The following is a 24,512-nucleotide window of genomic DNA, read 5'->3' as shown; positions in this document are numbered from 1 at the left end:
CATTAAAACCTTGCTGCGAAGAGACAGACCACCACCGATGAGCATGCACAACACAGACAAGAAAGCAGCAGCAAACCCCACATTCATAAGCCTAACCACAGCTTTTAAGGGGACACGGCATTTATGCAGTCTTCTACTATTTCAAAAAGGTAGTGATACATATCAGTCCTCCTAGCAATGTCAAGGGCAGTTTCATCCAAGTTGTTTTTCAGGTCTGGTTTCACGTAGCGATTCATCAGCAAGAGCTCGAGGGTTTCTCTGCTGTTCTTGTTTCCTGCAGCAATATGCAGTGGGGTCAGCAAACCATTTGTCTGCGCGTTGATGTCTGCGCCCTGCTGCAGCAGGAACGCGGCCACTCTTGTGTTGTTCCACTTGCAGGCGCTGTGCAGGGGTGTCCAGCCGTCCACAGTCTGAGCGTGGATGTCGGCGCCCTGTGCCACCAATTCGTGTGCAATGTCCAAGTGCCCCCTGTAGGCAGCTCGGTGGAGAGGAGTGTACTGGTCTTCATCACGAGCATTCACTGGAGCCAGCTTTTCAGTCAGGAGCCTCTTCACTGTACTCAGCTGTTTAAAGAAAATAGTTAATTTCCTGTGATTCCGTGAAACAGGATGTATGGCTTTTCCCACCTGGAAGTTTAGTGGAAAAGCAATTTCTGGCAGTGTCAAAAAAACGCTTTAGTGCAACAACAGACTTTAAAAGGAAAGCAGCTACTGTTACTAGGGTTGGGGGATTTTGTGGGTTGGTTTGTTTTCCATAGGTTGTTCTGGTTTCAAAGAGCTAAAACATGAATATTAGCTGCAATGCCTTACGAGTACCTTAACCTTACACCTTCTCCCCATTCGCCGTGAAGACATAAGTATCTCCACAGACCTGTAGAGGGGAGCTTTTGTGTGTAAGAAAGGCAACTAATGAAAATAAGTGTACACATGGGTATAATAATATAACAGGAATCTTGGTTGTCTCTCCCTCACTTCCGAAAATAAAGTTGGGTTTCCTTTCCATAAAAATATACAAAACCAGTCACCTATTATCTGCATATGGAGCTTCTGAAACAATAAAATTTCAGATACATCCTCTCCACCTCAGTTAAAAGCTTAATTGCCAGGAAGAAAGAGCCTGTCATGCTTTCAGTTTATAGAACTTAAAGAAAAGTGCTGTTACTTGAACTTTGAACTGAAATCAAAGCTTTCTTTCTGAAAGCTAATGGATCCAGAGACTTTTCAGCATGCGTGGGCTACAAAGGGAGATGTTTTACATGCAGTGGCTTGCAAAACCAGATCAGAATGGCTCAGAGAAGGACAGGAAAGTGCAGGTAAATTTTTGTTTGCGGATGAGTTGCTAGATACATGCTTAAAATAACATTCTTCTAAGTGATACACATGAACAGAACAAGTGCCTTACCCGATTGTTTTCAGCTGCCCAGAGTAGTAATGTTTCTGGATTTTTTTCCATTTTCTTTTCTTGCATTTCATACCATTCCTCACTTCTTTCCTGCTCATCATCGTCATCATCGGATTGTCCTGACCAACAGCTCTGAGTTCCCACAGGAATCAAATGCCTGTGCGTCTCCAGCAGTTCAAGCTGGTTAAAATGCTCCGTGAAGTCTTCAAACAACTCGCTGTCATCGTCGTCCTCATCGATTTGCTCGTCTTTATTCATTTTCACTCAGCATCTGTGAGCAGCAGATGTACAATCTTATTGTTGTACAATACAAATGGAATTTGTGGACATGAAACAAACATGAAAACTAAAGAGCAAACTCAAAGTTCCTCCACTAACCCGGCCCTTGTCAGCTCTGCCAGAACTCCCAGACAATACCCACGCTGGCAAAGCACCGTGTTACCCCGGTCCCGAAACGGCACCACTTTCGGACAGGCAGCGAGAGCCAGCGCGGGGGTTTGCAGAGCGCACCCGGAACGCTGCCCGTGTTATTAACAAAGGGGCCGGAGCAGTCCGGAGAGCAGGGCAGAATCTCTGCGAGGCCCCATAGCGCCCGTCCGGCCCCGACCGAGGCCCCGGCCCGCAGCACCGGCCCCGCTCCGCTCCGCACCCCCGGGACGGGCCCCTGAGACACAGAAGGACGCTCCCCTCTCCCCTCTCCCCACCGGCTGGGCCGGGGTCAGCATGGCCCGTACCTCCCCTCTGTCCCGGCCGTGCCCGCGGGCTCGGGGCAGCCACACCCTGCCCTAATCCCGCCCCGCGGGTCTCCGCGCCGAGCCCCCCCGGCCCGGCCCGGCCCGCTGTACCTGCGGCCCCAGCACGGCCGGCGCTCCGGGGCGGGGCCCAGCGGCGCTTCCGGGCCGCGGCCGGCGGACGTGACGTGCCGGGCGGAGGCAGCGGCGGGAGCGGGTACCGATCCGGCGGGGACCGATCCGGCAGGGTCAGGGATCGTTCGCTGTGCCCCCGCGCTACCCCAGGGTCTGGCCCGGGCTCTCAGGCTGCACATACCGCGTATGAAGAGAGAAGCTGACTCCCTGACCTGAGGAGCCTTGGCACGAAGATGAGCGCCGTCAACTCACTGTAAGCTCCCGTTGCTTGCATCGCCGTGCGGTCCTGTCGCTTCAGACACCGAGTGTTTCGTATGCATGGGATGACTTAAGGAGAGCTCCGATCATCATTTGTGTTTTCCCTCAGGTTCTTAGGATCGTCATGCTTGCCGTCATATACACGCAAATTGCCAGGGCAGAGAGAGAAGTTGAATGAATGTTTGTTCAACACGTATTTTTAAATATACAGAGGATTCCTTGGTTTTTCATTAGGTACTGCAGAGAGGTGATTGCAGCCCTTTACTAGAGTAGAATGACTGTGATGAACCTGCCAACTGGTTGGCTTGGTGATGTAATATTTGCAGAAAAGTAGGGAAATATTTTGAGAACATTACAGGAATGACATTTGACGGAGTTTTATGGCAGATCTCCTCTGTATTTTGTGACTTTGGACAGATCAACTTACCTTAATAAAGACTGTGTTGAAATTTCCTATATGTGTTACTCTGTGACACAAGTTTTTCTGTCTTATGCAGGGATGATGAAGACACCTTTAAAATACTTGTTGCTACTGATATTCACCTTGGTTATTTGGAGAAAGATCCAGTTCGTGGAAACGATACGTTTGTAACTTTTAATGAAATTCTGGACCATGCCCAAAAAAATGAAGTAAGTGCTACTTTTTGGAAAGGGAAGGAGTGAGGCTGTTGAAAATATGTTCCAATCCGCCAAAAACTGTAAAGTCTAGTCCTAGTACAATCTATAGTAGTATCAAATCAAATTACTAAGCTATTTATTGCAACCAGTTTCATTTCTGTTTTAGTAAAAGAAATGCCTATTCTTTTAAGAGAGCATTCAAGCTATTCGTTGCAACCAGTTTCGTTTCTGTTTTAGTGAAAGGAGTGCCTGTTCATTTGGGAGAGCATTCGCGTTAAATTATGACCCTGGTTGCATTAACTGTGTTTTTGGATTGCCTGCACCAGTTTCACTGGTATTTACAGAGGGTTTGTCAATTCAAGGAGGCAAAATAGTAGGGGAGAGTGAGGTTGATAATACACAGTCTTTGCATCTTCAAATCGGAAAGCAGAGAAAATGTTACAAGCTTTTGAAGCGTTTGTTAGAGAACTGAGTTGCTGACGTGACCAGCTCTGGTGCCGGCACAGTCAGCAGCAGAATCCTCTGGAGTGGTGCAGAGGGTTTACCAAACCAGGGCAAGCTTATGAGGAGCTGAGAGCTGTTGCCAAGAGCATGCATCTCAAACAACAGCAGCTGATGGGACCTGAGCAGGGCCAGGAGCAGTGGCAGCCAAGTACCTCCCCACCTGTAAAAGAAGCCCTTGGGGAGTAGCAGCAAACAGGAGCGCTGCAAACACAACAGGCTGACATGCTGTGGCACAACTTTTAATGCAGGAAGGGTGCCGAAGCCTTGCCAGTTCCACCAGTGAGCTGTTGTATCCATCTGACAGAAAGCCATGGCCTCTCTCAGCGCTGCATCCACCACGACTGACACAGCTTCCCGGACAGAGCTTCACTGGGAACACACTGCCACTCCAGCATTAGCTGCAGGGTGGGTGGGCCCTACTTTTCCACCAGTGCTGGCTGACAGCAGTTGAGCACAGCTGTGGGACATGCACCCGGGCAGGGAAACTCCGCTTAGGGACAGAGCACAGGGAGAGGGTGAGGAGGTGGAGAAGTATCAGGGAACATGTGTGTGTGTGGGGTGGATGTGAGAGAGACTACTGGAATCACACCATGCCTTCCCTGCAATGAGCCTGAAAGGCAGACAGGACACATGATACAGAAGATTTCCTGTCCTGTCTCCCACTGGATGAACTTACTGAATTAAGGCACAGGAGGCAATGGCAACACATTCCAGCCTGGTACAGCAGGCACATCTGCTCTGTGACTGCCCCACCTTCCCAGGTACCCTGGCATAACAAGTGTGAGGCTGCATCCCTGGGGCCCACTTTGGCTGACATGAGCCAGCAGTGTTCCCAGGTGGCCAAGAAGACCACTGGCATGCTGGTCTCTATTAGCACTAGTATGGCCAGCAGGACCAGGGCAGTGATTGTCCACCTGTACTTGGCACTGGTGAGAACACACCTCAAATCCTGTGTTCAGTTCTGGGCCCCTCACTCCAAGAAAGACATTGAGGTGCTGGAGTGTGTCCAGAGAAGGGCAGCAGAGCTGGTGAAGGGTTTGGAGCACAAGTCTGATGAGAAGGGACTGAGGGAGCTGGGGGTGTTCAGTCTGGAGAAAGGGAGGCTCAGAGGGGACCTTCTCTCTCTCTACAACTACCTGAAAGGATGTTCTAGCCAGGGGGACATCATTCTCCTAAGGAACAAGGGCAAGAGCAAATGGCCTCAATTTGTGACAGAAGAGATTTAGACTGGATATTAGGGAAGGTTTCTTCCCTGAAAGGTTTGTCAAGGATTGCCTGTCAATGGAACAGGTTTCCCAGGGAAGTGGTGGAGTCAACACCTCTGAAGGGATTTAACAGATTTGTGGATGGGGCATTTGGGAACAGGGTTTAGTGGTGGACTTGGCAGTGCTGGGTTAACGTTTGGACTCATGATCTTAAGGGTGTTTTCCAACCTAACAATTCTGTGATTCAATTTTTAAGGAATTAATGTTTATTGTTCAAATTATTTGTAATTTTGATGAGTTTTTTTTTTCCCAATGCTTTTTTAAAAGCTAAATATGTACATTATATGTGGAAACCACAACTAGTACCTTCTCAAAATAATGTGGTGATAGCTACTGATTTACCACTAGGAACCACAGCAATGAAAAAATTATGTATCTCTTCATGCCTGTCAAAAAAATGTTCAGGAGCTGATTTGGTGACCCTTATTAAAATACTTCACCTTCACTGATACCTTATTTTATAACACTATCAGTGTCTTTGTGCTATGGTTCTTCATAAATGGTCCTTTTGTGTTTGGTTTTGTTTTAATCGGTAATTTAATTATTTTTTCTTTCATGAGGAAGTTAAATTTTGTGTCTACTGCTACTAACTCCTCTTACCTAGGAGTATACTTCCTCAGATACGAGGAAATATGTGGAACTCCCAAGAAGATATAATCTAATCAATTTTCTTAGAAGTCTTTCAAGGTAATACAAAGTGTTGTGTTAAAATAATAAAGCTTTTTGTTACATACAGGTGGACTTTGTTTTATTAGGTGGGGACCTTTTTCATGACAACAAACCTTCCAGAAAAACAGTGCACTCTTGTTTGGAGTCGCTAAGAAAATACTGCATGGGTGAACGTCCTGTTCAGTTTGAAATTTTGAGTGATCAGGCAGTTAATTTTCATTACAGCAAGTAAGTATATTCCTATAAATTATCACGTAAGGCTGGGTTTGCATATTGGGTGAGCGTGTTGAGATTTTTAATTTATATCTTCCGTGACTGGAACCATGAAGTTTTAAGCCTGTCTGCGAGGGACAGTCTACAGGATAACTTCACTTACCTAAGTCTGTAAAGGAATGTGTACAGTATTTTGAGAAACTTTCGAATGTGCTGGGACACTTGATACCTTTATGTAATCTACAGTTTCTATCTTGCAAGTACATTAAAAGCAAAGCAATTTAGATGAATTGCTGTGGTAAAATCAACAGAGTACTTTGTGTGTAAGCAAAGGTTATGCAGCTTAGTCTGCTGCCACCACACAATATGTTGTACAATTCTTTCCATAGACTTTTTCTAAAAGAATAGCTCCTTTTTGCCCTGTTCCCAGTTGGAAGTGCCATTCCAGTCCATGAATAAGAATCTTCTTATGCTGTGCAACTTTATCTTATTCATAGCTGCTTTGTACTCATTTGTGCTGCTGCCATGATCCATTTGTGATGGTGTTAGTTTGAAGAGAATATTGATCATCCAAAAATTTGCAGACATATTTTAACTTTCTTTCCTCTTCTTGTTCAGATTTCCATGGGTGAATTATCAGGATGAAAATCTCAACATTTCTATTCCAGTTTTTAGTATTCATGGCAATCATGATGATCCCACAGGGGTAATTATTATCATAATTGTACTATACTGTTGCACTACAAAGATATTATAGAAATAAAGACTTGTATAGAAATAGAGTTCTTGGAGATGTAGTTTTAGTCAGTTGCTCCAATCTTTGTGTAAATATTTTGTATATCTTTAGGAATGTTAATAAATAACAAGTAAAGGGTAAGTGTGACATTAAAAAAGCAATGGAAAGAAGTTAAGAAATTCATATGAACTACATTTAATTTCTTAATTTATGTAGGTTTCTGTCATTGAGAACAGGATCACTTTTCATGCCAAAATGTTACAGTCTTTCAGAAGGTTTCTAAGACAATCTATCTATGGAAACTGAAAGCTTTTTTTCTTACAGGAGGAGAATTTTGATATTTTGACTTGGGCATATGCAGTTGATGTGCATCTTGCATTTTCAGGGAAGATAATCTAATAGTGGTGAAATGCTAGCTTAAAAATAAGCTACTAAAAGTAAGCAGGAAATGGACATTTAGAAAGCATTAAAGTGTGCGTGTTGAACTAATAATTTTGCATTTTATATCAAATAGCAGTGTATCATGGAGATTAGTGTTTTAGCAGAGGTTTTACTTTGGACTTATTATGAGGTAGTTAGCTTAACCAGATAAATTTTTTAATAGTTTAGAGACTGTCTATTTGGGGTCGTTTCTTATGTTTTTGTTTTTCTGAATGACTTAATGTTTAATTTCACATTGTTCAAATTAAGTGGGACATGTAAGGAGAAGGGATTTGCTTCTGTACCCATGAATACTTAAAAAAAAAGCTAATACTTGTGGTGGGGTGTATCAACTGCAGAAGTTGCTTAAGGAAAGATATTCTCTCTCCCTTTTGAGACTTTCATGTAGACATTAAAGACTAAATGTTTTGTTCAAAGTTTTTATATTTGTTTCTTAATATTTTTTGCAGGCAGATGCACTGTGTGCATTGGATATTTTAAGCTGTGCAGGATTGCTGAATCACTTTGGACGTTCAACTTCTGTGGAGAAAATAGATATTAGTCCCATTTTACTGCGTAAGGGTAGAACAAAAATTGCTCTGTATGGCTTGGGTGAGTATTCATCTGCCAGACTGTGACTAGACTGTTTGTGTCTTACTGAAGCTCAATAGGTCTAAATAAAGTTGTAACAAACTTATAAGGCTACAACAAACGTGAAGATCTAAGTAATTCTAAATTAAAGCATACCAATTCTGTGGCAGTGTCAGTTTTCTCCTCCTGCTGTGTTGTCACTGGCTGACAGGTTTTTTCTTTGCTTTTTTTTCATTTAGAATAAATCCTTCAATTATTCGATTTTTGTACTTTTATTGTCTTAAATGAATCCTGCATAAGTTAGCCATAAATAGCACCCACGTATCTAGTCAGAGCAATCACACTCTTAAATTCTCTCAGTTGTGTACTAAGCTTACTTCAGCCTATTTAGGTAAAACTTAGACACTGTATGCATATGTGCCATTTTGGTTATATTCAAAACCGTAAACTGTCTGAGCAGAAACCTAATGTCTTACATGCCTATCTGAAGTGGTTCGCAAGTAACATCTGTCACAGGTAACCTCAGTTTCTTTAAAGAAACTTATGAAGAGTTTCATGCTTCGAAGGTGTTCAGCGTTAGGTTTTCAACTTCAGCTTTGTCCCTTTCTATTTTCTCCACCAGATTCCCCTCTATTCTTACTTCTTACTTAAAATTGGTTATTTTTGACTGCTTTCTGCCTAGAGAAGCTAAGTATTAATATCCTAATTTTTCCCCTTATTTCATGTCTAGGCACGAGTGCTTAAACACTTGTGTCTAAGCAACATTTATAACTCTAAGTTTAAAGTCCTAGTTGGCCATGATTTCATGTATTTAATGAGATACTTTGTAAGGGTTAGTAGCGAAGGTTCTGATACCACAATATAAGTTTTCAATACCCAAAATGGTTACTGAGAAATGCAACAACTTTCTAAAGTACAGATGTTGCTGCATGAAAATGTTCCTGAGATGTTTCTTTGAGATTGTGCCAGGATTGTAGATACCTTCTTGATTTTTTTCTGCTTTAGAGAGCATTTGTTGTAAAACAAGGTAAGTAAACTCTGTATGGGATTTTCCTGAAATGCATCATGAACCCTGGTTATGGATGATTTGAGTTTTTTTACTTGTTAAAAACATCAGGGAAATAATCAGCGACAAGCAGTTCAGAAGTTCAGCAGACTTTGTCCTGCTCTATGGAAAAGCACAGACTTTGTAGAATTAATGGTTTATTTTTTGTTTTGTATAGCATTTTGAAGTATGTTGAAGAACTCCATCTCTACTAAGTATCTGTTTTTAAATTCCGTATTAGAAAAACTTATACTTCTTAGTCTGTCAAGAAGAAACAAAACACCCCTTTCTGTTATTTTTAATTCTGCCCGTAGTCAGTTGTTCGGCACAGAAAATTAGCAAGAGGTCTTAAAGCAGATGAACTTTGTGAAACTACTTTTAGCAGTGGTTTTAAGGCAGATTTCATGTTAAAATATCTTATTTTCAGAGGTCTGTATAGTAAAATACCCATTTTATATTTTGATTCTGTTCATAATCATGCCTCAGACTTCTGAGATCATGAAAATCATAGAATCTTGTAATCACAGAATAGTTTGGCTTGGAAGGGACATTAAAGATCATCTAGGTCCAACCCCCTGCCATGGGCAGGGATATGTTCTGCTTGACCAGTTTGATCAAAGCCCCATCCAACCTGACCTTGAACACTTCCAGGCATAGGGCATCTGCAACTTGTCTAGACAACCTGTTTCAGTGCCTCACCACCATTACAGTAAAGAACTTCTTCCTAAACTCTAACCTACATCTATCCTCTTACAGTTTAAAGCCATCCCCCCTTGTCCTGTCACTGCTTTCCCTGGTAAAAAGCCCCTCTTGAGAAACTTTCTTGTAAATCCTCTTTAGGTACTGAAAGGCTACTGCATTTTGTTCTTTGTACTGTTTTTAATAGAGTTGCTAATAAAAATGCTATAAAATACGGAGTTGGTTTACCGCACAAAAATGATTTAATCTTTTTTTGGTTTGGCCTCTCCAGGAGCTATTCCAGATGAGAGATTGTATCGTATGTTTGTCAATAAACAAGTAACCATGCTGAGACCAAAAGAAGATGAAGATAGTTGGTTTAACTTGTTTGTGATTCATCAAAATAGGTAACGGTATTGAATGAATTGTGGTGACTTTTAAACTTATTGTATTACTTCATTAAACTGTCTCACAAAGGATAGGTGAGAAAGCCAGATGCGTTAGTTGGTGCTTCTTGTAAGTAGCTGGTTTCTTAAGATTTTCCCAAAAGAAAACTTTCTTTTACAGCTCTTTTTGCAGAAGAATCATAAAGGAAAAGGGTTGAAATAAATGAATTAGTAATGTTGGGAAATCTCTTCCCAAACTTTTATAGTTAGGGGCAGTGAGGGTTTGTAGTGTAATATGCATATAATTAAGTCTTGTCTGCTTGTTAGAGCTGGAAGAACATTAAATTTCATATTGTATTTTCTATACTTGTTTGAACTTCAACAATCTATCTTACCTTGCACTGCTGTGCTTTACAGATGTTCTGTCTGCCTACACACTTCTCCCAGCAGGGGTAGTAGTAGCAGGCAGAGTTCTTTTCCTGATCCTTCTAGTTTTTCCTGAGGAAGAGGGCAATCCTCATGTTCAAGTAGTGGTGAGGCAGGCATAAACAAATATAGCTCAGATAACCCTGTTTCCTGGTCGCTGTCCAGTAGGCTGTAGGAACTCACTTCATTCCTCCTTCATGTCCTCTGCCTTCCGGAAAGGGGTTGGGGGTGGCATGTGTCCCATATCTGTTTATTTCAGTGGGTTTTACCCCACCATTTAAAAACAAAACAAAGAACCAAACAAAAACAATGGCCATGAGGTGCTATAAAAGCATTCATATAGAAAAGAAATAAAGTCTTGCAAGCCATGTAAGGAGAAAAGAGAGATTCAAATAAAAGGAGTGGGGCAGAAGACAGTGAGCTGTGTAAAAAAAACCAGTGGGCTGTATAAATTGCCTTTTTGTTTAACCAAACATTAAACAATTGTGTAAGGAATAAATGTGAAGAGGAACTGACATGTATGTCAGATATTATTGCTGGAGTTTCTGTATTGCTTTAAATCACACTGATGTTTTTCTCCTCTTTCACTCCTCCTTGCCCACCCATTATTTTTTTCTTATCTTGAACAGGAACAAACATGGAGCTACCAACTACATTCCAGAGCAGTTTTTAGATGACTTTATTAATCTTGTGGTGTGGGGTCATGAACATGAGTGCAAAATAGCTCCATTCCAAAATGAACAACAACGTTTTTATGTTTCTCAGCCAGGAAGTTCAGTGGTGACATCTCTGTCTCCCGGAGAAGCTGTGAAGAAGTGCGTGAACTTTTCTTTTTGTTCTTGTGTATCGCTTGTCTTACGTCTCTCAGATGTTGTGCTGACAACAGAAAAACACTTGTATTAAGTATGAAATGACTTGTATTATGGTGTGGATTAGCTTCAGAGTGTGATATAAAAAAGTAGATGGAATCAGTGCCTAGTAGAATTTTTGCTTGGCTTACTATTTAACATTTGAAGCAAATGGAAGTTATCTAAGAGGAGTTACTCCCTGATAAACTGGAATACAAGGAAATGAGTACATGTGCTTGTGTATGAAACAAACACAACCTAAATATAATAAAACTGAAGTTTGACAGGTCCAACTCTGAAATATAGATCCAAGAACTTCCTATAGCTTTTAAAATTTTGCCCCTTAAAAGTAAACGCGAATTTAGAACAAATCTTTATACCATAGTTCTCTTAAGTTTATCTTTTAGTAAGTTACCTTTCTCCTTCTAGACACATTGGTTTGCTGCATGTTAAAGGGAAAAGTATGAAAATGCAGAAGATTGCTCTAGAGACAGTGCGAACTTTCCACATAGAGGATATTGTTCTAGCTGATCATCCAGATCTTTTTAATCCTGACAATCCTAATGTTACTCAGGCAATACAAGCATTCTGCATGGAAAAGGTAACTTGTAATGCTACTAGTTTATAGATAACAGTGTACAGACAGGGGATGGGATCTGTGACTGATTTTGAGACTGAAAGATGAGAAATATTTTGTCTTGCCCTGCATTATTTGAGATGGACTTAGGCAGTTTCCATAGGAAGCTAATTACATGCCATTCACTCTGCAGCCTTGGCTTACAGATTCCTTGACTGGGATGACCTATTAAAGTAGGCTGGAACTGTTTATGGGTTTCCATATCATCTTTGTACAAAAACTTGCCCCCTAAGAGTGGGGCAGGGTTGGATGTGTGCTTTGGAACCTGCAGAAATACGTCGACCTAAACCCTGAAAGCTCAGCTGCACAAGTGTGAAGTGGGAGAAGTAACTAAGTAGGTTTATTAATTGCTCTTGGTTCTTAGGTTTGTGTAAGTCTCTTCCTGCTTTTCCCTGGAACTAGAAATTTAGCAAAGCATAATGACTATAAAGTAAAGTAGTATGAGTGATCAGTGGTATAGATACTGCTGGACTGCTACTACTATATCTGAAAGATGACCCTTCCATTGTGATGTTTTTCTCAGTCATTCTTAGGGCTTTTGGCTGGATACTGGTACATATGTGTTCAGGAATGAGAACAGATCCTATAATTATTTGTTTCTATAGCTCCAACTGGATGTATTTTAAGTTAAATTTGAAATGTTCAGGCATCTGTAAGAGAAAGCGGAACTTAATTTCTGATTCTCCTTCACAGGTTGAATTGATGCTGGACAACGCAGAAAGAGAACGCTTGGGAAATCCACGCCAGCCAGAGAAACCTCTCATAAGATTACGAGTAAGAAATTGTTTTATTTGAGTTGCTTTGTTTTGAAAGGTCACTGTGATAAGTTTCAAAGCAAAGTCATGCCTTTTGTGTGAGCACGTAATACATAAGTCTTTCTTAAGTCATATTATCCTACATGTGTTCCTAACCTAATTTATGGAAACTTCCCCGAAGGCTAGTTAATGAATCAAATTAGAATCAGGTTATGAATCTGAGCCGTTCATTTTAGATTGATTTATTTTTTACTTTATTTTTTTTCTTTGAAGGGTAACAAAATCAGCTTGATTTGCGCGGCCTCTCCATTTCTGTTTGTTTCATATTTAAATTTTTTCTTTCCTCTCTTAGGTTGATTATGCAGGTGGCTTTGAACCATTCAGTGTCCATCGCTTTAGCCAGAAGTACATACATAGGGTGGCTAACCCAAAAGACATCATACACTTTTTCAGGCGTCGTGAACAAAAAGAGAAAAACGGTAATTATGAAGAAAGGAGTAATTGGCTTGCCTTGGTTTTCCTTCTCTTTCATTTGTTGTCCAGCACTTGCAAATCTTGGTGTCTTACTTTCTAATATGTTACAGGAGGAGTAAAAATGCATTGTCTCATTTAAGTGTATATATTGCACAAGTACTTCTGTTCTATTTCTGGGTTTGTCTAAAATTCTGATATTTAGCACAGCATCTGCTGACAGTTATTCATAAACAGTTCCTTTTTATTTTTACCTCAAACCTTATTGAGTTGCTTATAGTAATACATATAGCCCCATACCAGACTGAGTTACTCTGATTCTGTGATAATTACCATGGAAGGCAATTATCAGCTTACTCCTGAGGTTTATTTTAGAATGAGATGGTTTGTTTGGGTCACTCTGCAGGAAAACAGATGAGTGTAGTGCTTTTTCCTTTGTCTTTTAATTTTATTTCTTCAGGAGTTCTTTGTTTATCCCTAAAATAGTAATGGAGGGAAGGGGTTGAGAGATGTTTTTATATTTTTTAAAAAAGGTCCAGATGTATGACAGGATTTTGTTTGCCCTGATTATTCATGTGTATGAGTTGCTCTTGGCTTGTCTGTTCCAGGTATGTCTCTATTCACGCATTTGTGCAAAACAAATAATAGCTGTTACTATTGCAGCATTTCTCACTATGCCTAGAATTTTTTATAAATGGTTAACAGATGTTGCCCAAATACTGGGTTTGTAATGGTCCCTAATGAAGATGCAGCTTGTGCAAGAACACAATGTGCTAAAGCACTGTTAATAGTTCATATTAGTGCATTGTAGGTACTCCAATTCCACTGACAGTTTATGTAAACACTGTCAGTTCTATAAACTTGAAAATATTGTTTACTGAATAAAAACTACTTTTTGATAGTTTTTTAAAAATTATACCATATTGATCTTGGTTTACTTTTATTTGTTGGGTTTTTTTTTTCGTAGTTGTATAATCTCAACGTTTTTGGAATACGTGATAGGTTCAGTAATTCAGAAGTTGTTAATGTTTCTTTTGGCATAGCTGCTTGTATAACCAGGCTAACAAAACACTGTTCTGTGCTTTCATGTGGCAGTTGTCTTAAAGCAGTCTGTAGTCACTTTATATTACTTTGTGTGGTATGTGCTAATCTCAGGTGATTATCTCTTTCATTCTTCTGCCATTTCTAACTCACTGCCAGAGAATGGGGGGCAGCTTTAATGAGCTGTGGGCATTTTCTACTAAAAATCAGTCAACATGCTTTGGAGCAAAATTTCTTCTCTAATAAATTAATTACTTATAAAAAACCCTTTGTACTTTGATGGCTTCTTTGATTTTCTTCAGTTTATGATCTTCTAGAGTTCAATTATATTAACCTTCAGGATATAGTGTTCATTATATAATTCCAGACATGTGGTAGTTAGAAGAACTCTTATGACTCCTAGAGGTGAAGTTGTCTGTACAGTTCTTGCATCCATTATGTTTTACTGTATTTCTAGACAACAGATTCTACACTTTGAAGAAAAAGCTTTTCATATAAAAAGGACCCACAGTTCTTAAGAGGCCTGCATTAACCTTTTTTCCTATTACTGTCAGTGGGAAGATAATAATTAAGAGCTGTAAATGTGAATGATGGTGCCACTGGGCTTTTCTGTTCTAGACATTGATCTGAACTTTGGAAAATGGGTTAGCAGACCTGCTGAGGGGACAACACTGAGGGTGGAAGACCTAGTAAAGCAGTATTTCCAGACAGCGGAGAAGGTATTTTTCTACCTTTTATGATTTTTTTTTAAATATAGCATAATATTTTTTTTTCTTGACTTTCTTAGTGGAAGTAGTGCACACTGAAAACACTCTGACATTGACTGAGAAGTGAATTTATTTACCATATAACTGCGTGTGAATTACCTCATGGAGTATGTGTCTTAGATTAACAAGTAATTGTTGTTTATAGGTTGTATAAACATGCTGGTTTGAGAACATTATGATAATTCTTCACAGGAACCCACAGTGTCTGTCCTGTACTAAATAATGTGTCATGTACTTAGGTAAGGAGGAAAATGTGAGGCAGGACGCTCTGAGGGAGAAGCCACCTTAATTTACTATAGGGCCAGTGTGAGACTGTAACATTTACTATTACCAGCTGACGTGGAGTAACTTGTTACTTTGCAGTTTATTTGTGTCCTCAGATGTAGTGCAATGTCACATTATATTTAAAGCAGAGCATGGAGAAGAAAGAGACCCCCAATAGTTTGCTTTCTTCCCACCTTGACTTTAAATCTGATATATTTCCCTTTCCCAACACCCTGGCAGAAACATCTCAGAGTTAAAAAATAGTGAATCAGGTGCTGAAATGCTTGATCAAGATGATCAAGCATAACTTGCAGAAGCTACTTCAGAACCTGCTTTATAGAAGGTCTTTGGAGCAAGGATTTTTGAGGTAAAGATCCCCCAAATTATTTCATCTGGCCTAACTTGGACACATGCTAGCTGTCAGGACAACATAAATCATATTCTTTTGACATCCTTATTTTTTTATAAATGCCTTTTTTTATAATAGCTGTAAAGTTTATTCCACCAGGCAGCATTGTTTCACAGAAGTTTTTATTTTAGATATGACTAGCAATGTAGTTTCTTTACTGTTTGTGAAGAGCTTTTTTTCTTGGAGAAGTCTGGAAAATACTATGGTAAATAAGCGTGACGTGCTAGTAGGAAGAGAGCTGTAACTATATTAGGACAAGTAACATGTTTGCTTATTGCTGTGGTTTTCTCTGAAATATTCAATGCATGTTACTCTTTTTGCAACCAATTTAATGTAATATATATCTGAAACAGCAGGAATATTACTTGCTTTCTTTAATGGCAGATGCTTCTTAACAAAATATTTTTCCCAATTCTAAAGAAAGTACAGCTTTCACTTCTGACCGAAAGAGGAATGGGAGAAGCAGTGCAGGAATTTGTGGACAAAGAGGAAAAAGACGCCATAGAAGAACTGGTGAAATTTCAACTAGAAAAAACACAGAAGTTTCTTAGGGAGCGTCGCACTGATGCAGAGGAAGAGAAAATAGATGAGGAGGTAATATTCTGTTAATGTTAATTCGTTAGGAGAGGTCAAGGCAGTAGAAAAATTAGATTTGTCTATCTGTGGGGCATGTGTAACACTTGCCTCTGTTCATTTTCTGCAGTTAGTAAATATGGTGATGAAGCTTCAAATACGTGATTTTAAAGGCTTGTATTGAAAATGGGGTTTAGGTTGCACATGCATGCACAGAAAAGATCTGTTGCTCTAATACATGTAGAACTATATATTTACCACTATTGTGAGAAAGGTGGTAGATATAATCTCGTATTAGCTTTTTCATTTTGGCTTCAGGAAGAGTACAAGAACAGGGCAAGCATAAAGGAAACTTGCCCTTCAGGTGCTCTACTGGCTTGTAACTGCTTGCAGCTCAGGGTATCCCCAAGACAAGCCTGGTGTACATGTGTCGAGTAACCCTTATTAGATGTTTCTGTCAACTTGTTAAGCTTCCACATGAGCCCATGTATTCAGCTTTAATATTCAAGAATTGTATGAAAAGTTGTTTTGCAGCTTATCTTTTCACTGTGTAAAGAAAAATTCGGTGGGGGGAGGAAGATTGCATCTACCCATTTTCATGCTAATTGCTTTAATTGATGAGAGGTTAAAAGAGACCATAAAAAATCAGTGCTTGCAGGTTTTATATGCCCCTTTTTGGGTTTTTTTGTTGTTGTTGTTTGTCTTTAGAACTAATATTTTTTCCTTCTCACCTCATATGTTTTTCCATACTTATTAAGTTGAGCTTCCATAGTTGTACACATATTGCAACATTCATCTCTTCTGAATATAAATGTTTTCTATCATGCTTCTTCATCTCTACCCCTTTTTTCCTGTTATTCATTTTTCAACGTCCCTTATTGTCAACATTATGTATACACTCCTTCTCTTGAACATAGTATCTCCTACTTTTCATCATGTCCCAAGCCTTTTTCTCCCCAGTGATATAGCTTCAACTATTAATAGAATTTGAGAGTCTTAAACTACAGGATGGCATGAAAGGGCTCTAATCAAACTGTCCAATTATTCTTGAACTCTTCATTTCTCACATGAACTCAACTTAATAATTCAGTGATCAAAGCTTCTCACTTACTGTGTTTTGATTATTGTATGACGTGAACTGTTAATTTGATGAGAACTCTTTTTTTATTCAGGTGCGAAAATTTAGGGAGACTAGAAAAAAGAATACTGAAGAAGAGGATAAGGAAGTCCGTGAGGTAATTCCTTTGAGTTTTGAACATAGGCTAAAAAATGCCATGGTGACTTCTGCATATAAAGGAAGTCACGTAGCAATCCTTCAGCAATACTTTAAGATTGTCCTTGCCAGAAAGTGCCTGTCTGCCTGTCTGCCTTACAAGCTTAGTAACTTCTTTTAAAATCTTCATTGGTATAATATGTACCTGAGCTATTGCTCAGTTTGGCTTTTGAGATCTCTTTTCTTGTGCAAATTTGTGAACCTGAATGTTCACTTATTCTTGCTTTTAACTGAGGTTAGACCAGGCAGGTGACCTTCAAAAATGTGTCAGCTTAAGCTGCTTGTGATCCGACTACCAGTGGACACGTGGATGGACTGTACTGAGTGATGTTACTGGAACAAATTGATAGTAGGATTGGTAAGCCTTTAGGTGCTGCATCCTTATCAGCAATCTTAAATCTTAGAGTCTTAGTTCTCGCACAGACTCGTATCTAGATTGCTTATGTTTTTCCAAAGAGAATTGCCAACTACTGATAGCACTGGTGCTCCTTTGTCTTTATAAGCTATGTAGCACTGGAATGAAATTTTGAAAAAAAGGACACCTGGGGTGAGATTCACTTTTCCTGATCTGGGGTATATTCACAGGAACTAGTTAAGCACCCGCTGGCAAGTCAGTGGAGCCCAGAGGGTGCTTTTCTGAGCAGGTGTACGTAGTTGATGCAGGATGACCTGAACTGCTCACCAAACTCTGCCGATAATGTATCATATTTACTAGTTCCATTCTGTTAACAGAGCTTAGCTAGCTACTCTATATGTGAGCATCTAATTAAAGAGACTAAATACTGTCCCTGCTTTTTCACAGACATCCTTTACTTCCATAACGCTGTGGATTTGGTCATGAACCTCAGTGGTTTAGAACTATATATCACAACTAGGGTGCATTTCATCATTTAAGATTCTTTTTCTTGTAATACTGTTCTGTGTCAGGCAATGACCAGGGCTAGAGCCCACAGATCTGAAGATGCAGGTCTTGTTGCGGCCTCCAGTGATGAAGATTCCATGGACATGGAGATGGTAGGCATTGCTGATCCAAGTGAAGGCCTTTCTGCAACACTAAGCCGAGGAAGGGGTCGGGCAAGAGGTAGGGCAAGAGGTGCAAAAGGACAAAACTCAACAGCAAGAGGTTTATCTCGAAGGGGAAGAGGTAAGAAAAACTTCACACTTTGTACTGCAGTTACTGACATTTTTTTCTTTAAAAGGTGACTATCTTCTTACACTTCCATCGAGTGGAAATTTACTGCTTAAGGACTCTTACTGGAAAAATAATTCTTCTCGAATACTTCTGGTATCCTATTATATACAGCTTTACAAAGCTTAAGTTGTGACTTTTTCACACTGTGCTTTAGAAGAAAAATATCTTGCTTCCCAGCTGTGGAAACATAGTAACCTCTTAAAAAAATGCATTATTGGGAATGTCTGTACAATGAAGTGCGTGGATAAACCTTTGTTACTGCCAATGGTAATGCATTTGATCAGTATAGGGAAGAGGTACAGCTTGTCTCTATTATAATGTAATTTACCAGAGACTTCAAAATTTCTAGTGACTGAAAAAATGGGAAGTGTTTTCTAAGCAAAGTGAGTTAACTAGCTCCTTGGCTATGTGCCTGTGCACTTTACAGGGATAGTGGTTCTTCCTTTATAGATGTACTTCCATTTTAAATATATATATATATGTAAATAAAATAGAAAAGATGGGGTCTTGCAGCAGTATACTCCTTTGAGTTAGCTCACTAACACAGCCAAAGGTCTCAGAGCAGGATGAGTTGAAATGAAGGCTGTCGTCTTGGGCCTGATTTGGTTGGTGCTTTTAAACTGGTTCTGTGAGCCTGTGCTCCAACACTGTTGTGATCCCATCAGAGCAAGGCTCTCTGTGTTAGAGGCTGTATCTGTGGAGCTTTGAACACTTGACCCATAGCAGTTCTTCTGCATGTAAGGAGGGCCTTTGATTCCAGGAAGAAAGTGAGGAGTAAAGAGGAATGTAGATTTTTTTATGTGACTTCCCACTCAGTAATGATAGACTAAAGGGGAAAAAAAACCCCAACTGAACAGATTTGCATTTTGTTTGTTATCTCTACAGGAAGCACTAGCCAAGAGTCAGCTTCTAGCAGCAGAACCTACAAGCCTGTATCTGTGCCTGCCAAGCATACCATCATTGATGGTAGGCTTTTGATCTGTCCATTACTCTAGTCTGCTCCTCAAACTGTAAGACGGGTGTTTGTTTAATGATGAAGTGCCTTAATTGCTTTTATTTCTCTTAGTCCAGTTCAGCTGTGAGAGATTCTTTAAGCTCTAATGAAATAGAATAACTTAACAGTGATGAGAGAAAGCAAAAAGAAAGGGAAAATAGAATATCACTGTTCTTCTGTCATGGTGTAAAATGAAATGTTCAGGAAGTTATGGCTTAAACTGGAAAGAGGGAACATATTACTGTATGCAGTTCCTGAAGAAGTAAGCATAGAAAGAATGTGACTTAATAGCATTATTTTATGAAGAATATTCCTCAGGGGATAAAAAATTTTTAAACTTGACTGATATTTACAAGGTAGTAAGCATTAATGCAAATCCATTTAGTCTTACGTTGTAGTGAGTTTTAGAAATGCCAGTTTTTATGAGGGGAGAAAAATTTATCTGCAATAGAAGCCACCTGCATATGTGAGAGTAGCTCTTGTTTGCTATGGAGTACAGGCTCTGAGGAAAAAGCAAAGGTAATCTGAGTATTAAAGAAAAAGATACTGCTCACAAATCTGTACACGAATCCCACACAAAATGCCCAAAGGTAGAGCGAGTTTTAAATTAATCAGCAAATTGCCCCAATTTTAAATTGGTCAGCAAATGATCTAAAATACTGCAGAGAAATAAATTTTAGCAGATGTGTTGATGTCTAAACTGCTAGGAATATCAATTATAGTAATATTTTTCTCTTCTGAACCAAAGTTCCCAATGGTTTTTCAGCCAGACTGGGAAGCACCTGCAGCTGCACAGAGGGTTATATCCCTGGCTTATGAGACTCCAGCAAAGACTTAATTTATATTTTGGGTTTGCTTGTTTGTTTTATAGGGTATTTTATAGAGACAATGCATGCTAAGCAGGCCTTAAATAAAAAGAACGATGTAATGTTGTTTGCACTTAATTGTGTGAGCATTTTAAAAATACTCCATATGTTTTATTCTAGCCTTTAAGCCTCTGAAACCAAACTCCTCCTTGAATGCATCTCAGGTTTACTCTGAGGTAAGCATCTTCTTGTATGAGTGAAGTTGTGCTGCTTTTGCCATTGATTTGAAGAATAAATGCATGGTCATAACATTAGCCTAAATGAGCAGATGTTCCCAAGCCATCAGTTCCAGCAGTAAGTTTCTGCATGTTAATTCAGAGACCTTTTATATCACCTGTATGATGTTTGTCTGAGAAGAAACTTGTTGTATTTGTGGCCATAGTCTAAGATACATAGTGTATATACATGTGTATTTTGGGGGTTCTGCAAGATCAAAGATCTGAAGAGCAAACTTGTGCTATGTTTGCAAATTTGTCCAGTTCTAGCCTGGAGCCCTGTCAAGTGTATATTATTGTAACTAAGTAGGTGTATAGTTGAAAAAAACCCCAAAGGTTCTATGCTATAATACTGAAACATTATGCACTCTGTCTCTAAAAATACATTCTGTGGAAAAGCTTTATAATTTTTTTTTTTTGTTCAGGATATTATAGATGTTGACTCTGATCCAGAAGACACTTCTTTTGTTCCTTCTTCCAAAGTAAATCAAAGGTCAGTAGGTTTGCTTCATGAATACTACCCTGAGTGCCTTATTTCTGACTGGCAATCAGCAAAGTCCAGGGATTTGATCCACTACCTGAAAAAACAGATTTTTAAGAAAGTCAGAAGAAATAGTACTTCGAGAATCTATATAAATTTTACTTGTTAAAGTAGGTTGTCTTTCTGTAACAAAAGAATTAGTCTACTGATTCAGGTAACCTAGATCAGAACTTTAGAATTAATATTTTAGTTTGAGAATTTTTATTGTTCTACTTCCTTCTGTTTATTCTTAATCTGTGTATTGGTGGTCCAGCTCTAAGTTGAAGGGGAAGTTATTGTAATTTCTGGTAATTGAGAACATGTTGATGCTGTTGTTTTGTTTTTTTCTCCTTGTGTGTTTCAAGGTTGTCAACTACATCTTCACTTAGTAAAAGAGGTTCACAAAGCCAAACATCTAGAGGAGTTGATTTTGAGTCAGATGAGGTATGGTATATAGTAGTATTTTTTTAGTTTTATTACATGTAAGTTTGTAGAGCTTACTGTTTTACAGCTATTTGAATAAAGCATTTTAGAGTAACATTGAATTTACTGTTTTTATCACTAACAGGTCTAGATTGATGCAACCAACTTTAATTAGACTATATTCATAATTCTCAAAAATAACAGTCTTTTTTCCCTTCAGTTCTCAATCAGTGAATTGTCGTTGCTGAAATGTGTGCCAGGAATTGCCTGGGAGATAAAGTAATCATAATCTCCTTTAATGCTTGGCTGAACTAATTTTTATGTATATTTTTCTTGTAAGAAGCAAGATTTTATTTTTTTGCATCTAAAATGGCTACTTTCTAGGGCACTTTATTGTTTATTGTTGCAAATTGTGTAAACACACTTTTTAAAAAAAAAATTAACGCTTTTCAAGTCTAAGATGTCTGTCTTTGCAGTATATCTTTGATAGGAAGTGGTTTCTTCAATAATTTAACAAGTAGGACTTTACACACAGCTTTTCGATGAATAGAATACACATTATACTGTCAAGCACTGTGCAGTTTGTTTTCACAGACTGTCGTGCATGGTCAGAATCCATTCCTTAACAATGCCAGAGCCTGGGCACTTCAAAGAAAATGTTACATTATTGTCCTTTCTCCCTACTGTGCTATTTCTTCTTGTACCTGAAATACAAAATTACATGTTTGCCTGAACTTGCAAAAAGAAACAGTATTTTTGATTCATGCAAGTCTCAGTAAATTGTTATGTGTGATGTGTATATGGACATAATTTTATTAAGGTATGTGGTGCTCATAGTGATAACAGCTGAATTGTAGATTGTTCCTCATTCCAGAGTAGCTGTTCTGATCATATTGACAAAAACTTGGGTTTTATTCTCTGCACATTTGTGACCTGGGCATTTAAATCAATAGATAATTTCTTTCATATCAAAACCAACAAAACCAGGTCTGTCAGGAAATATAAAATATTGTGACCAGGCTTTCTAGTTTAATCTAAAGGTGACTTTGCTTTTTATGGCTTGGAATGCATGCTAGTCCTAGTAATGCATATCTGTTTGCCAATTGCAGGATGATGCGTTCATGAGCCCTGTAATATCAAGAAGAACTAAGTGACTTCTGGTTTACTATGCAAGAGAGACTGTGGAAGCTGGTGAAGAAAATGGAAAGCAGTTTGCAAAGCATTCTTTATATGATATTGCTCTGTAAATGATGGCTTGCCTTCAATTTTCACTTCTGTGAAATGGTTTGGGATTTTTTTTTTCCAGCGGCACCAGATTTGGTATAATTTATGTGTTAACGTTGCTTAATGCATTAGACTAGAGGGTCTAATATTCTGAAGTGCTGCCTGAAACTGCAAGTTCTTTCTAAAACATGAAACCCTGTTTTCTTTCTGGGATGATAATAAAATTAACGGTTATATCTTTTGTAGAAAACTCCATCTCTTTGGTTTGAATTTTGCAGATAAGTAAATTTACAGTTGTTTTAAAGTATGAATATGGACACAGACTGAGTCAGCATGGTGGAACTTCTACTTATTTGCAATTTGCTACGGATACAGTTGAAAACTCTGAGAAGTACTAGTTGGACACAAAAATACAGTTTTCAGTATTGAAACTGGAAAACATCCTAATGCTTTCAACTTTACTAGGAGAACTAAACCCAGTATTGCACTGTTGTTAGTCATAGTATGTGGGAATGAATTCTTCCCTGTAGTTCAAGAAGTACCAAAGAGGACTATATTCTAATGTTACACACACATCCTAGCAAAGATTTTAGTAAAGTATAGATGATTAATAGGAGTTGTATCAAAGGTTCTTTTCCCCTTTTTGATGACTTTTTTTTTTTATTACCTGAGTTCATGATCCATCCGTATGGCTTCATTTAGAACATTACTTATAGCCTTAGAAATTGCATCGTTTCACAGATACCTTTTACAAAAACCAGATACAGCATACCAAATCCTGACATTCCTGTGCAGTGCTGCTTCCTTTGCTGTCGGTGGGTGCTGGGGATTGTGGAGCAAGGGGGAAGTTGGCAGGAGCAGGTACCAAAGCTGCCAAATCTATGACAGCCTGTTCTCTCGTAACAACCACCCAGAGGTGAGCTGTTTGGACAGCTCATACTGGGGAATGTCTAAATACAAACTCAACCAGAAAGATGTGAAGCAGAGAAGGGCACACCAGCAACATGGCAGAGTCCTGACCCAGGGAGCTTCCACTGGGCTTCTTCTATGACCCTTTGTGGATATTTTCGGGTAGCTTGCACATTGTGCAGTTGGACCACCTCCTTTGGACCATAAGATGCTGAGTCCAGCTTGGAGAAGGGTGGGCTTGAGCTGAGTGGGAGGAGACTGCCATTCTCCTGCCAGCAGCCTCTCTGAGGAGGTGAGAAGACCTCCTGCCCTCCTGGATGCACCTTGTCTTCACAGGTAGTGGCAGCTCTGGTAACACATGCAAGGGTACCCTGCTAGAAATGAAGAATTAGGTCAAGTAAGGTAAATGGATGAAAGTAAACATTTTTGCTGGAATATGGGTTATAGTGAGTGCATGGGAACAGGATCTGATAGATGTGGAACAGTAAGAGCTGGAGTGTGAGTGTCAGAAGACAGAATGCCCTTATGCACTGGCCAGCAGCAATTAAAAGGAGGGGTACTTGGGAGCTGCTGGAGCAAGAAGGGGGGCGTATGCCACCAATCCCTCTTTTCTCATCCCAAATCCATACTAGAACACTGCCCTGTCCTACTCTGTTCCATTTTCTTGGGCCTTTATGTGGGACTGGGATTTCCTGACCATTTCTGATTGGGACGCGTGTTTCTTTCTTCTGTCTGAACAACCAGAGGTTGCTGCCACCTTGTCAGCTCCAGCAGGTTCACCGGAAAGCTTCCTCTGAAACAGGCGACCTGCCAAAAGAGCTCAAATTGGACAGGTCTATGGAAGAAACAGGCCCTGGCAGCATTTTGCAGAGGAGCACTATGGGTTGGCCATTCCACCTGTCCTGCTGCATATAACTCCTGTGATGAAAAAGCAGCTTGAGCTGTTTACTGGGGGAGTCACAACTAATTTCTGGAAGTGTTATTTTCACCATAGATTGGCCAGCTTATAATACAAGCTTTTCAGATAATGGTCTTCTATTAATGATTAAATAAAG

General features: G+C 39.4%; 2 protein-coding genes across 6 annotated transcripts in view; one reads left to right on the top strand and one right to left on the bottom strand.

Moving 5' to 3' along the window:
• The window catches only part of ANKRD49 (ankyrin repeat domain 49), a 5,962-nt gene extending 3,628 nt beyond the window's left edge, over nucleotides 1-2,334 (bottom strand). The window contains exons 1-3 of one of the 4 annotated variants that reach the window (XM_027883286.1): nucleotides 2,247-2,334; nucleotides 1,402-1,672; nucleotides 275-563 (exon numbers count right to left, since the gene is read on the bottom strand). In XM_027883286.1, the coding sequence (XP_027739087.1) occupies nucleotides 275-563; nucleotides 1,402-1,659 (547 nt within the window). In that variant the 5' untranslated portion in view covers nucleotides 1,660-1,672; nucleotides 2,247-2,334. Of the gene's footprint in view, nucleotides 564-1,401; nucleotides 1,673-1,779; nucleotides 1,900-2,246 lie in introns of those variants that run through there. The other 3 variants (XM_027883283.1, XM_027883285.1, XM_027883284.1) reach the window with 3 other exon arrangements.
• A 32-nt stretch (nucleotides 2,335-2,366) lies between these two features.
• MRE11 (MRE11 homolog, double strand break repair nuclease) lies at nucleotides 2,367-23,159 on the top strand. 2 transcript variants are annotated; one of them, XM_027883280.1, is made up of 19 exons: nucleotides 2,367-2,520; nucleotides 3,023-3,155; nucleotides 5,649-5,809; nucleotides 6,413-6,500; nucleotides 7,421-7,562; nucleotides 9,557-9,671; nucleotides 10,706-10,891; nucleotides 11,354-11,525; nucleotides 12,255-12,335; nucleotides 12,669-12,795; nucleotides 14,447-14,547; nucleotides 15,689-15,862; nucleotides 17,014-17,076; nucleotides 18,042-18,258; nucleotides 19,192-19,272; nucleotides 20,287-20,342; nucleotides 20,807-20,874; nucleotides 21,267-21,345; nucleotides 22,434-23,159. In XM_027883280.1, exons 1-19 carry the CDS (start codon nucleotides 2,501-2,503, stop codon nucleotides 22,476-22,478), a joined length of 2,109 nt encoding a protein of 702 aa, XP_027739081.1. In that variant the 5' UTR covers nucleotides 2,367-2,500; the 3' UTR covers nucleotides 22,479-23,159. The 2 variants fall into 2 exon arrangements, with proteins under 2 accessions (XP_027739081.1, XP_027739083.1); XM_027883282.1 differs by lacking the exon at nucleotides 2,367-2,520 and having other exon boundaries at nucleotides 3,046-3,155; nucleotides 5,668-5,809.
• Nucleotides 23,160-24,512: the final 1,353 nt, after the last annotated feature.

The sequence above is a fragment of the Empidonax traillii genome, unplaced genomic scaffold (genome assembly GCF_003031625.1).
Source record: "Empidonax traillii isolate 1590-97213 ecotype Southwest subspecies unplaced genomic scaffold, ASM303162v1 scaffold123:size1378231, whole genome shotgun sequence".
Lineage (NCBI taxonomy): Eukaryota > Metazoa > Chordata > Aves > Passeriformes > Tyrannidae > Empidonax > Empidonax traillii.
The sequence above is the reverse complement of the archived record's forward strand: the minus strand, read 5'-3'. Positions and strand labels throughout refer to the sequence as shown.